We start from the raw sequence: 17,544 nt of genomic DNA, 5'->3' as shown, positions 1-17,544 counted from the left end.
TCCTGTTTCCTCCTCCAGACTCAGATCTTCCTAATTTTTAAAAAACTGTTTTTTGAACATATTATGTGTACAACAGTCCTCACCTGGTGAACACACTACTCTCCTGCTGGAAACAGTTCTGTTGACTTCAGTGGGACCAGCTAGTAAGCTTAGGCATGCAATGAAGTATTTTACTAATACAATTTAAAGTGGAAGGAATGTAAATAAATATCTTTTGAATACAGTGTATACACACATACTTACACATGTACACAAAACATTTAACTTTTCAAGTTAGATTCAAACATATTTACAAACATTTTGAACTGGCACAAGTTTGCATGTGACTTTGAGGCACCTAATCAGAAGGAAATATTAAAGCTGAATGCTATTTCTGCAGGCTTTTTTCTAGTTTTGTTTGTTTGTTTTTTGTTTTTCCTCCTGTTTTAGAAATCACTGCAGCTACTGCACTGTGTGCGCAGCAGCTGCCTTGTTGCCCAGAGTCTGTGTTGTTTGGTGGCTGTGGACCTAGGTGGCAGAGCTGCAGAAATAGACAATACTTGTCCTGGAAGTGAGAGTAGGTGGAAGAACAATTGCATTGATCTTCCCTGCCTTGAACACTTCTCCCAGCCCTCCATGGCATTCTGTCTTCAAGGAAACAGGATACTCAATCCTTCTGTTGGCTTGGTCTGGTTATATGGACAGAATTAGTCTGCTGTAGAATACTTCTGTCTCTTGTTATGACTTATAATGAACAATTCAGCTTGAAGCAGTTTTTTTCTTCACAGGGGTTGCCTGAAGTGAAAGATTCAGAGTCCTAAGAAGCTGGGGATATAACAAAATATCTGCTTGACACCTGCTTATGTAATTGCAGGTGAACACTTCATCCATCCTGGGAAAGGGATGTGCTGCAAGGGTATGTAGGACGCAAGAGTGCTGAAAGGTGTGTGCAGCAATGTGATGTGGATGCAAGAGCCTTAAGGACAAACTGCTGACAGATGAGAATAATGTTAATCTACTCCTGAGCAGTGGCAGGGACAAAGCTGTGAAGATAAAGGAAGGATGCTATGAAAGTAGCAATGAATAAGAAGAAGCTGAGTTTGCAGAAATATTAAAATAGTTGGAGGAAAACTGTAGACAACCAGTCTTTCAACATTGCCTTGTGAAAGAGGTATATGAAGAGCAAGAGTATAGTTTGAAGGGAAAACAGCAGAGAAGCTGGCCAAAGACTAGAAATAATGTCAAAATGGAAAAGTGACATTTAGAAAAGAGTAGGTTTTGCTAAAGTATAACAATAAAGTGAATGAATGCAGTGTTAAATCAGATTGATCTCACTTTAGAAAAGGCAATATATATAGGTCAAGCAACAGAATGAACATAAATACAAATAGAAACCTGAAGAGAAGGTACAGAACACTGGTTTGCATGGGAGGATTTCCCAAAAGTCAAATTGGACAAGTACAAAAACAGAAAGTTATGGTAAAAGAGGCTGTAACATAGCAGTCAGCATCAGCACAAGTATTAGAAATACTGTGGATCCTGACACATGTTCAGAAATCGTAACAAACATATCATTATGCTAATATAAGCAGTGTGAGTAAGAAACTACTTGCATTAAGTGAAGAACAGTATTCTTCAAGTGAAGAGAAAGTGCTATTTTTAGGAAGAAGTTGTAAACTCAAAATATTGGCCAATTAAAATGAATGAAAATACAGGACAGAGAAAGTAATAGAAATAAGCATGATAAGAGAAAGAGGGGGCCTAGATGGGGAAGAGAAAGAGTCCCCCTGGAAGGCTTTAGCAAAGCATGAATGCTGTTTAAACCTTCTCTGAAAAAATGCTGTGGTTAAATATAAATAATAAGATTGGTACTGACATACATTAGGTGGCAACATGCTCAGGGCCTAGAGGAGCAAACATGAAGTATTCTGCAATATTTTGCTAACATAATATGAAGATGTATTTGTGTATATCTTCCATTAAAAGACAGTGTAAAGCTTGCAGAAGACAGACCTGTATTGAGGGCTGCCCAGGATGTTTCACAGGTCCTGGAAAGGAGGCTAGGAAATGAATTGCGAACCACAGCAGCAGATGGTATCAGTTGAAGACTGGAAAAACGTCTACCAGTTGGGTTCTCTGTTTAGTAATTGCAGAGAAAAATGATAGAGATTATGACCATGTGTAGACTTTCAAGACTTAAGTAAAAACAGAGGAAGGACTACTTTTGATAGCTTATGTAAAAGGGAATATTATCTAAAATGTCAGCAGTCAAATTATGTAGCAAATGTAATGTATTAAGAGGATATACACAAATTTTCTTAATAGGTGCCCTCACATTTTGTAGTTTCACTTCTTCATTTGAAAGTACTACCTTTTGATCTATATTTGGCAGGAAGTTGTATTGCACACAGTGAGTGGTGAAGTGGTAAGTGTAGCAGGTATTCTTGATCAGAATATCATGAACAGAGTATTTGACATTCCAAGAGCTGGTAATTTAAAACCAAATAATGTGAAGTATGGATTTCAGCTAGTGGAAATAAATATAGGAGGCAGACTGACATCAGAGGGAATTTCAGAAGGAATGTTTCATGTTGGATTACAAGGGCTGCTCCAAAAGAAGTGCCTCTCATTTTATTATGTTGACCCACAACATTAGAGGCAGATGTTGGTGGCATGGCAGTAGAGGCTGAACCTTCCCACGAGTATTCCCTTACCTCTTGTTGCCATGTGACAGATGGAAGCAGAGGGGCAGTCTGACAGAATGGCATCTGACGTGGGAGTATGTATGAAGCAAAAGTGTGTCACTGAATTCTCCATGTGGGAAGAATTGCTCCTGTTGACATTCATTGATGCTTGTTGAACACTGATGGTGACCCAACAGGGGGTGTGAACACAGTTAGGCACTAGGTGTTGTTTTAACAGTGGTGGCAGTGACGGTGGGTCATCTCCACTTGAGCAGATATTTATGGGCACAGCATGCAAACCAGTGCATAGCTAATGGTGGTGACTATGTTGAAAAATAGCATTTTGTAGCTGAGAATTTTTTCTATTAAACAGTGTTGTTGTGCTCTTTGTAACTGCTGTAGTTTCTATAAAAATAAGCATGAGGCATCACTTTTGGAGCCTCTGTAAAAAGACTCATGCACTGCTGAACAGCTTAAAACTTGAAAATAGGAAAATCACTTGAACTGTTGTGAAGCAGACTGATTTATGTGAACAAGTGTTAATCTACCTGTGCAACTCTCTTCAGACTTCCGTTCAACAAAGTCACTGCCTGAGCTTCGTGCCTTGGAAGAAAAGAATTCAGAGGTTTTGTCATCAGCTGAGATGCTTTAATGTTTTGATTCACTGAGAGAAATGAAAAGGTACATCTGAAAGATGGTTAGAAGCAATTCTGTTACGGAACTGATATTTTTCCATTCTCATTTGCATCCAGGCCAGTAACAGCTGCAGAGGTAGTGTATACAAGTGCTGAAGAAAAGGGCAATTGTGTTACTGTCCTTTGAAAAGACTGTACAATAGGCAATTTTGTAGGGAAAAAAAAATCACATATTTGTTTGTATTTGTATATTCATTCAAGATGGTATTTCATACTAGCAAGCCGAATTACAAAAAGATAAAAAAAATATGTTTACTCTTCTGTGTGTTCACTGTGAAGAACTAATAAAGAGCCACATTCACCACACTTTTGTGTTTACGTAATGTGTTATTTTTAGTGTATGTGTTATAAAGAACCTGGTACAGTAGTGCAAGTTTCTTCTTGACAGTCTGCAGAGAGAATTTCATGCACAGTTGGTGGAATATATATTCTAGATAAGTATAAAGTCAGTGATTAAGATATACCTTTTTGATTTAATAGTTTGTTGTCTGTCCAGCTGATACTTCTTTCTGAATATATTAAGGAATATCAGCATTTCCAAAATGTCTTTGATAAAGAAAAGCTAGAGCATAGCTGTCAACTGACCTCTGGAGAAATGTCAAAAATTGATGTCTTGGTGAAATCTCAGCTGTATGAACTTCATGGAGCTCAGCAGGGAGGACAGGTACTCTGAATGGTGATCCTAATGGAGAAAATAGTTAAGTACTCTCTGCATTCATTTTGGAGAGTGCAGTTCTGATATGAAACATATCAAGGGCATGAATCTTAAATATGGGCAGCTGCATGAAGTGTCTTGTGGGTGTGTACTACAGGCCTCCTGATCAGGAGGAGGAGGTTGATGAGGCCTTCCATAAGCAACTGGAAGTAGCGGCATGCTCCCAGGCACTGTTACTTATAGGGGATTTCAATTATCCAGATATTTGCTGGACGACCAACATGGCCAGGCATGCGCAGTCCAGACAATTCTTGCAGTGCATTGAAGATAACTTCCTGATGCAGGTGGTAGAGGAACCGACGCGGGGTGGAGCGTTGCTGGACCTTATTCTCACCAATAAGGAAGGACTTGTTAAGGAAGTAAAAGTTGGGGGCAGCTTGGGATGTAGTGACCATGAGATGGTGGAGTTTGAGATCCTGAGTGGAGGAAGCAAAACAAAAAGTAGGATTGCTACTCTGGACTTTAGGAGAGCCAACTTTGGGACCTCCTTGGGGCTATCCCATGGGCCAGGGTGCTAGAAGGCAAGGGGGCCTGTGAGAGCTGGTTAGCGTTTAAACGGCTCTTCTTCCAAGCTCAGGATCGGTGCGTCCCTGTGACTGAGAAATCGGGTAAAGGTGCAAGGAGACCTGCATGGATGAGTAAGGAGCTCATGTGCCAGCTCCGCGGAAAGAAGAAAGTACATGATATGTGGAAAAAGGGTCTGACCACTTGGGAACAATATAAGAATGTAGTCAGGGACTGCAGAGATGCGACCACAAAGGCCAAAGCCCACCTGGAGTTGAATCTAGCTAAGGAGATAAAGAATAATAAAAAAGGCTTTTTAAAATACATTAACAGCAAAAGGAAGGCTAGGGAGAATGTGGGCCCCATACTAAGTGAGGGGGGCGCTCTGGTAACAGGGGATGCTGAGAAGATGGAAACGCTGAACACCTTCTTCACTTCTGTCTTTAGTGAAAGGGCTCTCCCTCAGGAATCCCGGACCCTGGAGGTTGATGAGAGAGTCCAGGGAATGGGAGATTTCCCTTTAGTCAGGGAAGAGGTGGTCCGTGAGTGCCTAGGAAACATTAAGGTCCATAAATCCATGGGACCTGATGGGGTGCATCCGCGGCTGCTGAGAGAGCTGGCGGAGGTCGTTGCTGAGCCACTCTCTGTAATCTTTCAGAGGTCTTGGAGAACTGGGGAGGTGCCTGAAGACTGGAGGACGGCCAATGTCACTCCAGTCTTCAAAAAGGGCAAGAAGGAGGACCCAGGTAACTATAGGCCAGTCAGCCTCACCTCTGTCCCAGGGAAGGTTATGGAACAGCTTGTGCTGGATGCCATCTCCAGACAACTGGGTGATAAGGAGGTTATCAGGAGTACCCAGCATGGGTTCACCAAGGGGAGGTCGTGCTCGACCAACCTGGTGGCCTTTTATGAAGATGTCACTAGCTGGGTGGACAGGGGGAGGGTGGTAGATGTAGTCTACCTTGATTTCAGTAAGGCTTTTGATACTGTCCCCCATGACATCCTTATAACAAAGCTGAGGAAGTATGGGATAGATGAGTGGACGGTGAAGTGGGTTGAGAATTGGCTGACTGGCAGAGTGCAGAGGGTTGTCGTTGGCGGTGTGGTGTCCGGCTGGAGGCCTGTAACTAGCGGCGTCCCCCAGGGGTCTGTACTGGGTCCGGTCTTGTTCAACATCTTCATCAGCGACCTTGATGAGGGGATAGTGACCACCCTCAGCAAGTTTGCTGATGACACGAAGTTGGGAGGATTGGCTCACATGCCTGAAGGCTGTGCTGCCATTCAGCAAGACCTGGACAGGCTGGAGAGCTGGGCAGTAAGAAACCGGATGAGGTTTAACAAAAGCAAGTGTAGAATCTTGCACCTGGGTAGAAATAATTGCATGCACCAGTACAGGCTGGGGGAAGACCTGCTGGAGAGGAGCTCTGCAGAGAGGGACCTGGGCGTCCTGGTGGACGACAGATTAATCATGAGCCAGCAGTGTGCCCTTGTAGCCAAAAAAGCCAATGGCATACTGGGGGGGAATTAAAAAGAGCGTGTCCAGCAGGTCGAAGGAGGTGATCCTCCCCCTCTACTCTGCCCTGGTGAGGCCTCATCTGGAATATTGTGTCCAGTTCTGTGCTCCCCAGTACAAAAAAGACAGGGATCACTTGGAAAGAGTCCAGCGGAGGGCCACTAAGATGGTGAAGGGCCTGGAGCATCTCCCCTATGAGGAGAGACTTAGGGAACTGGGTCTGTTTAGCCTTGAGAAAAGAAGGCTGAGAGGGGACTTGATCCAGGTTTATAAATACCTGAGGTGTGGGAGCCATAGTGGTGAGTCTGGTCTCTTTTCAGTAGTGCGTGGGGATAGGACTAGGGGTAATGGGATGAAAGTACAGCATAGGAAGTTCCACACGAATGTGCGGAAGAACTTCTTTACAGTGAGGGTGACAGAACACTGAAACAGGCTGCCCAGGGAGGTGGTGGAGTCTCCTTCTCTGGAGATATTTAAGACCCACCTGGACGCCTACCTGTGTGACATGGTGTAGGGAGCCTGCTTTGGCAGGAGGGTTGGACTCGATGATCTCTAGAGGTCCCTTCCAACCCCTACAATTCTGTGATTCTGTGACTCTGTCTTGAGAGTTAGCTTCATTTGGTAGTGTGCTATTTGAAGAGAACAGAACAAACACCTTGAAGACAAACCAGAGATATAAGTAAGCCCAAGGGTGCATTATGTTTCATTTTCTTTGCCTCTAAATATAGTATCTGCTTCCTTAAACTCTGCATTGCAGACATACTCATTTATTTTCACTTTTGCCTTCATGTTTGCATTCTGTGAAGAGTGAACTAAGGCTGGCTGGCAAACTGTGGGCTTTCCACTTCTCAGGAAGTTGTTGTCATAAGCAAGACTATGGATCTGCTCCTGCAGTACCAGAACCAAACTGGGATTTCCACTGTATTCCTGCTTTCTCCTGTTTTAAGCTGTTGTGTTGGCACTAAATTTTCAGGATTGTCAGTGTCAGAGGAGAAATTCCCAATGGCAGCTGCATGGTAATAATTGGATTCTACTGACTGGATAACCACAGTAGCTTGGCATGAAGCAGAATATCTAAGTCCTGCTGTCTCTGGTAGTTGGCACAGCTATATGTAAATAACAGGGAATTCTTAAAGCTAACTGTATTCACTGACCTTGAATACAGGGTGCTCCAGATAGTCCTGAACAGCATCTTGTCTAAGTGTGTATTGAAACATTTGCTCAAAAAAAGCATGCGCTCATGGCTGCAAAGACAGATCCTGGAGTTAATTCTGTCTAGTCCTAGTGCTGACATCTGAAGAGCTACCTCCTGTAGTCTTCTGTGACTCACATTTAAATGCTCTAATTGGGAGGAAAAATAACCCTAAAGGATGACTTAAAGAGCCTGTGATAGTTGCAGTTGGTTTTCCACTTTTCATGAAATACAAGGTAGGTGATTCACAGTTAAAAAAAAGAAACAACCAACAGACCACCAGTCTCCACAGCATTTACTCAGAATTTGACAGAAGACACCCAACAGACAAGGAGTCAAGCACTTGTTTGTAAAATTACTGAATTCTTAATAAGTCTGTGGTGGAATAACTGGACACTGCACCTCTTCCCTGAGTTAGGGCATGCTTTTCCAGCCATCAAAGTTGCCTAATGAAATCTGGCACTGATGACAGCAGATGAGGACAGTGAAACTGAATAAAAAAAAATGGTATAAAATTGAGCCTATTTATCTGTAGAGAAGTTTCAGCTCGTGGGTATCTGTACTCATTGTACACTGTCAGAGTTTCTCTCCTAGGGGGAGCTTGGTCCTATATGTAAAAATTTCTTGCTTGAGTAGAGATTATATAATTGGTCCCTACATCTGCCTGAAACCTGGCATTCCTTATAAGCAGCACTGTGTAGCTCTGTGCTTCATTTTCAGACTATGTGAGTTCACACCCCTTGAGCATTATTTTAAGTTTGATTTCAGAGGGGCTACAAATGAAACTTATTTGAATCTGCCAAGTTCCATCAAGTTTTGTGTTAAGCTTACAAACTTTGCATGATTTTGATGCATAACCACAAATCAGCCCAGGTGTGCTGAAAATTTCTGTAAGTTTTACTGTGCCTTTTGATGAACTTGTTTTGACATTTGAGTTTGTAAGAAAATACAACACTAGGAAACTTTGCAGTGTTTAATTGTGGATATTACATACAACTCTCACAGTAGTGTAGATTAGGGACATGCATGACCTGTCATTAAATAGTAATTCATCTACTGGCAGCTCAGTGTCTGGAATGTACTGCCTTTCTCACTAAATACTACATGAAAAAATAACTCAGAGTATGAAGTTTTCTCAAAGTTCAGAAATGTTCCATTTCACTAGAGAATGTTTATTAATTTTTTTTTTTTTTTAAACCATCTATATGAATTAGGACTAAACATATAGTTGATTTATTTTTCAGTGTGATAAGAAAATGTATTTCCCATAAAGGGAGCTTCCTGGCAATAGAAATACTTCTGGAGCCGAATTACAGTGTTACATGCTTACATATCTGTTGTTGAGGCTGGTATGCTGAATTAGTATATTTATTTATTATATTATATTATTTATTTATTTATTTATTTCCAATTTAAAAAAAGAAAGTCTTTGAAAGTCATTTGAAAGTTAAATAGTTTTATGAGCTCTTGAAGCACAAAGGAAGTTGAATTGATTTAAAGTGCAGAATGTGTTTCTCTTCATGCTATCATAGTTCAGTTGTGGCTCTGCTGACTTTGAAGAGATGCAGTATGAAGTTTTTCATATATGTAAGAAGCAGAAATGAAAAGCCTGCCCTACTGAAAACAATATGGAAGAGCTAACTCTTTCACAATGGGATTTCAAAATATCCTTTCCTGAATGTTACAGAAAGAGTGAAGTGTGTGGCAGTATTCAATGAACACACTACTGTAGGTTGCAATATACAGTCAGTAGGTTTATAATTCTGAATAACTTTATTATAATTATTCAGTAGTTTACAAAGGGGAGATGAAATTAAAGGTCTAAAACCAAATACTGTTTACTGATGACTCACTGAAGGAGAGACAGAGTGCTATGGTATAATCAAGTGAATAGTATTGCAGACAGCAGAGGGTTTGGCTTAGAGGCAGTAGCTGGTATTTGTGAAATACTCTATGGTATCCAATCGGGTGTTATCCAGCCAGGTTTTGGCGGTGCTGCACTTTGCTGTGGTGTGCAGGAGAAGCTTCCAAGACTCTCGTGTGACTTCAGCCAGCAGTGAGTCAGGATGTTTTTCTTCTCTGCTACACTAAAAACCTTCAGTTTAAGAACAGGGTGGATGTTCTTAAGGGCATGCAGGCAAATTACATTTCTCAGCGCCACCCACTGCAAGACAGAGCTTTTAGAGTATTAATGTTTGATGATAAGTAGCATCAAGGTAGAGTAGTTGTGAAGAAGGTAAAAATAGACTTCAGTAAGAGAAGAGGCTTTATTTCAAACCTCCCTCTAAATAAAACAGAAGAACAACTTCCCCCGAAAGTGGGCAGCTAGTCATTGGACTTTGTTCTTGCTGCTATGAAATAACTGTAAGCTTAACTTACAGCAGTCTTGTTAAACAAGTGAGGAAACTTAGGAGTCCCTACTTACATCTGTCCACTCTTTCTGTAAGGTTTTCTACTAGTGTAAAATGTGTTTTGCTGTCATTTTTGGTACAGAGGCTGTTTTAACACATGTATTGCAAAGCAACTATTTTTCTGAGTTAGAATTTCTTCTCATTCTTCACTTGAAGTGCAGTTATGCAGAGTCAGTGGTTTTGGGTTTTTTGGGATTCTTCAAGTTAGTGAGAAACTGTAATTGTAAGTCATTTGCTACATCCACCATGAAGAGACTAGAATCAGAGTAAAGAATATCCCCCTCTTCACACAGCAAGCAAAAGATAGAAAAGACTGTGAATTTGTATTGCTTCTTCCTCCCAAATGCCATCCCATTGGTTTGTTCCCTAGCAGAGCAACACTGATTTTTTTATTTTTATTTTTAATAGGCCGTGTGTTTGGATCTTTGGTTGATGTAAACTGTGGTGGCTCCTCTGACTTCAGCACAGCTGGGCTGTTTTACATGGGCTGAGGTTTACCGCAAAATGTAATACACTAATATATCTCTATGCAACTCTATAGGTTATATCAGAATTCTGTAGCTTCCCATAGTGGGAAGTTCTTCAGTGCTTTTATGATTAAAACTGCAATGCCAAATGCAGATGTGTGATAAATGAGATGTATGTGTGGTATGACAGTGTTCGATGGAGTTTGTCCGATGGCTTAATCTTCAGTTTGTGCAATTGGTTCATCAGATTATTTTCTTGTATTTCTGTGAGTCCCTTCTCCCCATGCTTCCTGTCTGTCTTCCTTTATTTCATTTACCTTACGTTTTCCCCGTTTCTGCTTGGTCTCATCGGGGTACTCACTGGTCAAACACTGAGGAGAGGATGAGGAAGGTATCTTAGATATCTCTTGCACAACTTCATTTTGACATGATAAGGTCCAAGTGACAGAGATTAAATAATGAGCAAGGGAAGTTCAGATGCTGTAAGATTACCTACTTGCAGGACTCAGATAGATGAACTGGTGGTTTTTAATAAACAGTTCTGTTGTTTTTACGTGGCAAAATATATAAATTTCCCAATCACCACCACTAACAAAATAGATTAACAGATCCTCAGTGACTGGATCAGATGGCCTTTAAAAATCCAAGGAAGAATGCATAAAATGTAAAGTAAGCCACTGTCTTGTTGCAGCTAATTTTAGCCTATGAAGACCTGCAGAGTGGTTATTGTCATACGATGCGGTGATAATGTGTTTTGTCTAGTGTCATTTAACTGCTTTTCTTTTTTTTTCCCAAGAGACTGTGAATGCCATTAGGGGGGAAGCTTTTTTGCTTTCCCTGGCATTTGGCAAGAGTATAGCCCAAGTCAGCTTTGCAGTTTGGAGGAGAGCCCAGCCCAACTCTTGGGATTCTCAGGCTTTGTTGGGATGTGGGCACATAACATATTTCTTTTATGTACCAGCTAAAGTAGATTAGTTGCTTTTGGGAAAGCAACACTCTTGCCTTTCCACTTCATCAGAATTCTCATTAAATAGGAAAAAATTCTTAAAGTGAAAGCAATTTTTATTCTATCAAAGAAATATTTTAACCTTACAAGCAAACCTGTGGCTTTGATTAGTTCTGGATGTCTTTGAAAGTAAAAGTGCATTTCTGGGTTTCTTTATGAATAGTGTTATCTTTTGAAATGCATGGTCTCTTTAGGAGGGTGGTTTTGTCAGACTTATTTTTCAACTCATAAAGGTAGTTGAATTGCAGTGTGTACTTATCCCTTCCTATTAGACAGCCTTATTTGTGCTATGTAACCTCTTTTCTTGCTGAAGAAGAGGTAACATTATATAATTCCATGTACAACATTTTAATTTACAATCTGTGGGATACCACTGGACATTCATAGTTCACACATGATAATAATACAAAGGACTATCCTGCATGCCTGCATGCTTTTGGGGTTCAGGTAGATATTCTTCATATGTGAGTGTACTCTCAGCATTTTGCTCTACTATGACAGTTTCTCTTCTATTAAATTCCTCTTATTTATTTATGTGTGCCCCGGTGGTGCAGGTGGTAGGAATGCTGCATTGCAACACCGGGGCCCAGGTGTTCGAATTTCCCTGTGGCGCAAGTGGTAGAAGTGCCGCTCTGCAGCACAGAGGCTTGAATCCTGGGGGCTGGACTCGATGCAGTCCAGATGAAGGGACTGAGGTCCCTTCCAACCCGCATGAGACTGTTACTATTACTATTATTACCATTACTATTACTATTATTACTATTATTACTATTACTATTATTTATGTAGTATCAGGCAACACATCCTCCCTTTCCCTTATTTTCTTATTGCTACACCTTGTAAATAAAATTGAAACTGCTTTGGGACAAGATGGAAATGAGTTTAACAAGTGATTAGGCTAACTAACACAGCCTACCCCAATTGTAAGTGGCTTAACTCCACTGCCACCATCATGACTGATCCTTTTGCTGCTCTAGAATGCATGATGTAGGGAAGCAGTGTCCTGGAAAAGGGTGATACTGTGATGCAGATTTATTTACTGTCTTCAGTGTGACTTCCTTTCTTGATGAGCACTGCTGCATTTTCCCTTTGTAAAACTCAACTGTTTCTACTCCAGTCCTGTCCCTCAAAATATAGTTTATATGATGGGGAAGATTTTAAAGAGTACTTGTTCACTGCAGAAACTCTAATTGGAGCTTAGTGTTATTTGTAATAGGTCAGCAACTACTGAAGCCTAAGAGGTCCTTGGCCTCTGAACAAAGCCATGGCAGGAGCTGCTTTTATACTCTTTTCTGTCCTGTTTTTTCAACAGTTACATCGCAAATCAGCGAAAATTAGAAAGTATCAATGACAATGAAGTTGGATTTTACGTTGGACTTAAGAATCTGTGAGTACATGAAACGAATATTTTTGAAGTTACTTTTTCTCATTTCTCTCATGGATGTATGTAGTGACCTCATCTGAGTGTAGGTCTGACTTTATATGTTACAGAGGGCAGTGGCAGATCTTGCAGTTCAGTCTTGTATTGATTTCCTCCACACTCTTATTTTATATATTTATTTTATTATTTTTATCATTGTATTGTAAATGGTAGTCCATTCTAACAGTTCTATTTGTTTTCACAGGACCGTGGTGGATTCAGGCTTAAGATTTGTGTCCCGTCAGGCATTTGTGAAAAACGTCAACCTACAGTATATGTGAGTAGGAAGAGTGACTGCTTTTCAAATAAAAAATGCCTAACTCTTGTGAATTTCTATCTCTCTTTTACCATTTCCTTAATATAAAAAGTTTTAACAAGACAGATTTATAATGGCCATTTGTCATTCATTGACCTGAGTACTGTATGTGTTGTAAGGAGCTGGTAGACTGAATGTGTGATAAGGAACTGGCTGATCATAGGAACATAATGTAGGCTGGTGAAAAGACAGTATAGCTTGTTATCCTGTCTCTAGCAATAGTCTCTGTCTGTGTCTTTTTTGGTATGTAGTATAGCACAATGTCTGTCTCAGCTGAAATGAGCTGGTGCTGCAGGCACATTGTCTACCCTGCATGCATTGCACTGTATTCGACTGATTTGATTGCATTTAGTCTGATTCACTGTCCCAACCACAACAGGGACTGCGTTTCATTCTTAGTGCAGTCAAGTGTGTTTTAGCAGCTACTGCACAGTAGGCTGAATGCATGGGGTAGGCATATCTTCAAGTGTATCTTGATCACTTTGCATGCCCAGAGACTGTGCCATGACTGTGAAGCAGAGTCTTATAAGTGAGGATGAGCGGAAGATTCACATCAGAAGCTCACTCACAATCTAAGCAAATGCTGACAAAGCAGAATATAATCATGAGGTTACTTTCATACCCAACTGCAATTGTGGTTTATGAATTTCAGGAAGCAAAGCTGGTGCCTATGAAGCTTTTTGCCTGTGTTTTTCTAGAATATTTACACTTCAGATTTTACAAAACCTGAACTCAGTGATGTTTATTTATGGAAGTACAGAGAAAAATAATCAGCTGGAAAGAATGACTTAGAATTTTTAAGTGTGTTTACAGGCCTATGAAGGACTGTAGTACTTTTTGCTAGGACAAAGAGTAGATCACTTTGCTGCTTATATGAGAAATTGTGGATCCAGTCCTACAAAATGTTGAGATCCTATGTGGGGCTCAGTTCCTCATGGGTACTCTATTTTAATCAAATATTCAAGTGTATATTTTCAGTTCATTCATTTTCTTTAGATATGTTTAGCACTTACTTAACCCTTTGCTTTTGTTAGGTCCTAATGAGATCAAGAAGACATAAGACCAAGCTGCAGGCTTCCCAAGATACTTCCTTGTAATATGTAAGAGCTGTTGATACAAGCCCAAGGCTTTGCTAATAAAATAAAATCACTTTCTACACCTGTGATTTCCAAAGAGTAGCAATCAATTTACATAAGGAAGTGGATGTGAATATCTGTTTCAGCCTAAATATGATAGCTGTCCTTAATGTGCAGCAGTCACTAGAAGACTGTGAACCAGACCTTGCTGTAAGGCCATATTATTTCTCATAGGCATCAATAAATAACTTCTAGTATAACTGTTTGGTGATATAAGGAAGTATCTTCCTGAAGTGAATTTTTTCTTCTGCTTATGTGGCAATTACACAGTGAATTATGATTGCAAAAGATGAAATTATATAAAACTAAATGCATGTGTGCTGTCTCCAGAAATATGCAATGAGAACTTGCTGGCCAAGAAGCACAACTGTGAATGACGACTTAGTTGCTATGCTGGGACGGAATCTCAGCTTAATGCAGCAGAATAGAGAAAATACAGTCTGGGATTAAAATGAATTAATTGTTAGATTTTTCCCATTAGTGTAGCTGCTGGAAAGGCATCTATCAAGATGAGGATACTAAATCTACATGTCTAGCAAGAACTTACATGGAGGATTAGTAGAGTACGTTGTAAAGGAAATCATTCAAGAAACTAAGATTTTAAGTATGTTCAGTCCAATGAAGAGAAGACTGAAAGGGAATATATATATAGTTTTAAAAAGAGAGCAGTTAAGATGAGGAGAGTGATCAGTTGTCTCCATGACCATGAGTATAGGATGATGAACAGTGAGTTTAATTTGTATCTAGGTAGAGGAATGTTTGGAAGTCCTTCCCATCTGTATGGGCAAGTAGACACTGCAAAAATTCACTGAAAGAACATGTGGATAAGATATCTTCAGAATATTTTAGTCACAGGAAGAGCTTCAGCTGGAGCACACAGGCAAACATAGAGTGCATATTGGTTGGTGATCAGGATTTATGAGATCTGTAGTTCATGGAATGTCCTTTTAGAGACAAATTGGGCTTGCTGACATCTGTTAGGTAGATGTACATGGAATCCTGTTTAAAGATAATTATGTTGTGATCCAGGAGCTTATTCGGTATCATACTGTATTTTGTTTTGGTGGGGAACTACTAATGTTAGCAGAAACAGGTTAAGCCCATGTAGGATGGAAATTTTTAAACAGCTCCACATGCTTTATGTACATGTGAAAAAGAAGTAAGCATGATGATAATTTTTGTGGTTGGGACAGTGAAATCTATCAAGAGCTGGAATCATTTCACTTTCCAAGAGTAAAATGCACAGATCTTTGAAAAGTTTTTTACTTTAAAGCAACAGTTTGCTGTTACCCTGGAGAGAAAACAAAAACTGCCAACACTTTACTGCAGTAGCTGTATGAGTTTTCTCTTTCTTACATGAAAAATCTTTTGATATATTTATGGATCTTTATTTTATGAATATAGCATTTGTTTTCCGAGTCATTAAAGAAAATCAGATTATAAGGAACCTGTCTTCCTTAAAACCTTTTTCTCATTATTTTCTTTTCTTGGACAAACATTTTTAGCTCAAATACCTTTCTAGAGGTATGGATAATAAGAAGACTAGAGTAATTATATATGCATATACATCCACAAAAACAACAACAACAAAAAAAAACCAACAGCAACAGCAACAACAAACACTAAAGGAGAACTGCTCAAATAGATGTTATTTAAATGAAGTTAATAATCTAGTTCTGACGTTCTCCTTGTCCTTGTCCTCACATTAGTCAACAGTCACATTTAATAAGCAACAGTGCTAGTTTAGTAGTTCCGTAATTTATAAGTTTGTCCGCTACAAACAGTAATATGTAATACACATACATGGTATTCTGTCAATATCTTTAAACACAAAAGTACATTTTACAGCAAGTGTTTATTTCCTGGAACATTGCAAAATAGCTTTGGTTATGTGCCAGGCTCTGTATAATTGCACTGATGAAGCATATATGCGCATGTATTGTATGCATGTAACTCTAGGTAATAAGATGTGTTTACTTGTCTACCAAGTTTAGGAATAGCAGACAAATTAAAGTGTTTGAGACCTAGTGGCAGTTTTCCCATGCGCACATACAAAGCTGGTTCCAGCTGTAGTCAGATCATGCAGTTGCCTATGGAAGGAGACTGAGCGTAGCAAAATGCCCACTTCTTTACCTTTTCTCCCTAATTCTTCTTTTAGCTGTTCCCCCTATTTCCTCTATCTGTGTGAAGCCCTGAAGGCAGTAGGGTGAGCTGCACAGTGATGTTGCAGTAAAGTGCTGTGCCTGTGTTGCTACCTGAGTGAATATTTACATAGATGCTCAAGCTGCTCTTGCACTCTCTGAATTGCCACAACTTTACATTTATAAGAGCTAGTTAGTTTAAAAATTGATATTTGTGTGTAAAATACAGTCATGTTTTTGAGTAAATTCTGGTCTCGTTCTTAGGTGTAGCTTTAGAACCAAGCTCTGTGCTCCAACTCATGCTTTTTTTAGGCTTTAGAAGCCTAAAATGGATGGATCTTCTTTGGGCTTCTCACCACGATCTTTTTGTGTGTAGTTGAACCAGGGAACTAATTTATATTCTCCTTCTATGGAAGCGGAAGTGCAGGCCTCAACTTCTTCATAATAAGCCTGGTAGTGATTTTTTCACTTAACATGAAATAAAGAAACCACAGCAGGCATCTTCATAATCAATATAAAGTGCTCAGCTTCTGAAAAAAAAATGTATAGCAGTAAATTTACTGTCAAAGTATCTTTTAAAATGGTAATTCTATAACAGTGGCCTGAAAAATTTCTATTGAATTACTTGTCAGCTTGAAAAACCTTAAGGCACTAAACTTCATGGAATAAAGACCTGTGATCTTGGAATTACTAAATGTATCAATACATGACCAACAACAATATAGGCATGGGAATATGTTAGTCTTCGTACTGTTTCTCACTTCCTTTTTCTGGTATGCATCAAGTGCAGTAGATAAAAATCAGAAAAGACAATTACAGCTACTAAGATACTTTTGTTTTCTCTAAGCTGTATTTGTTGAATATTTTGTTCACCACAAAATGGCTTCAACTGGACAGAGGTTTTCCTGAAGTTTGTTTGTTTGAAGTTTCCATTGTCTGATAGTTATGTTCTCCTGGTATGTACATGTAGTCCCATGCCATATGGAAACCAGGAGCCAGAACTGTTCCCCACATGATGTAGAGTACATTGCCTCCCACTAGCAAGTGGACTGGGTGCCTTTCTGCAAGTGAAGGCCTGTGTATGTCTGGTTATCTTTTGGTAAGGATGTGATTCAGTTGCTGTGCAGGTAGGAAAAGCAGGCATTTAACTCATTTAGGAATGCCATGGAGACATCCACATGTACTGCTTAGCAGTGTCAGAACTAGAAGAACTTTCCCAAATGGTGAGTGAAGTGTTGTGCGTGGAATGGTAAAATTTAATGTGACATGTTACCTCGAGAGGTGCTGGAGAGAAAAGCCCAAGTGCATATGAGAATTTGGCTTCTGTCTTCAGCATTTCAACCTACGGCTTCTGCTTACTAGGGA

General features: G+C 39.8%; 1 protein-coding gene across 7 annotated transcripts in view; it reads left to right on the top strand.

Moving 5' to 3' along the window:
* The window catches only part of NTRK2 (neurotrophic receptor tyrosine kinase 2), a 203,262-nt gene that overhangs the window by 8,251 nt on the left and 177,467 nt on the right, over positions 1 to 17,544 (top strand). For all 7 annotated transcript variants that reach the window (XM_015849248.3, XM_085530321.1, XM_085530318.1 and 4 more), the window contains exons 2-3: positions 12,479 to 12,553; positions 12,792 to 12,863. In XM_015849248.3, the coding sequence (XP_015704734.2) occupies positions 12,479 to 12,553; positions 12,792 to 12,863 (147 nt within the window). The remainder of the gene's footprint in view (positions 1 to 12,478; positions 12,554 to 12,791; positions 12,864 to 17,544) is intronic.

Source organism: Coturnix japonica, chromosome Z (assembly GCF_054131305.1).
Source record: "Coturnix japonica strain WE chromosome Z, WE-NBRP24, whole genome shotgun sequence".
Taxonomy (NCBI): Eukaryota; Metazoa; Chordata; class Aves; order Galliformes; family Phasianidae; genus Coturnix; species Coturnix japonica.
The sequence above is the reverse complement of the archived record's forward strand: the minus strand, read 5'-3'. Positions and strand labels throughout refer to the sequence as shown.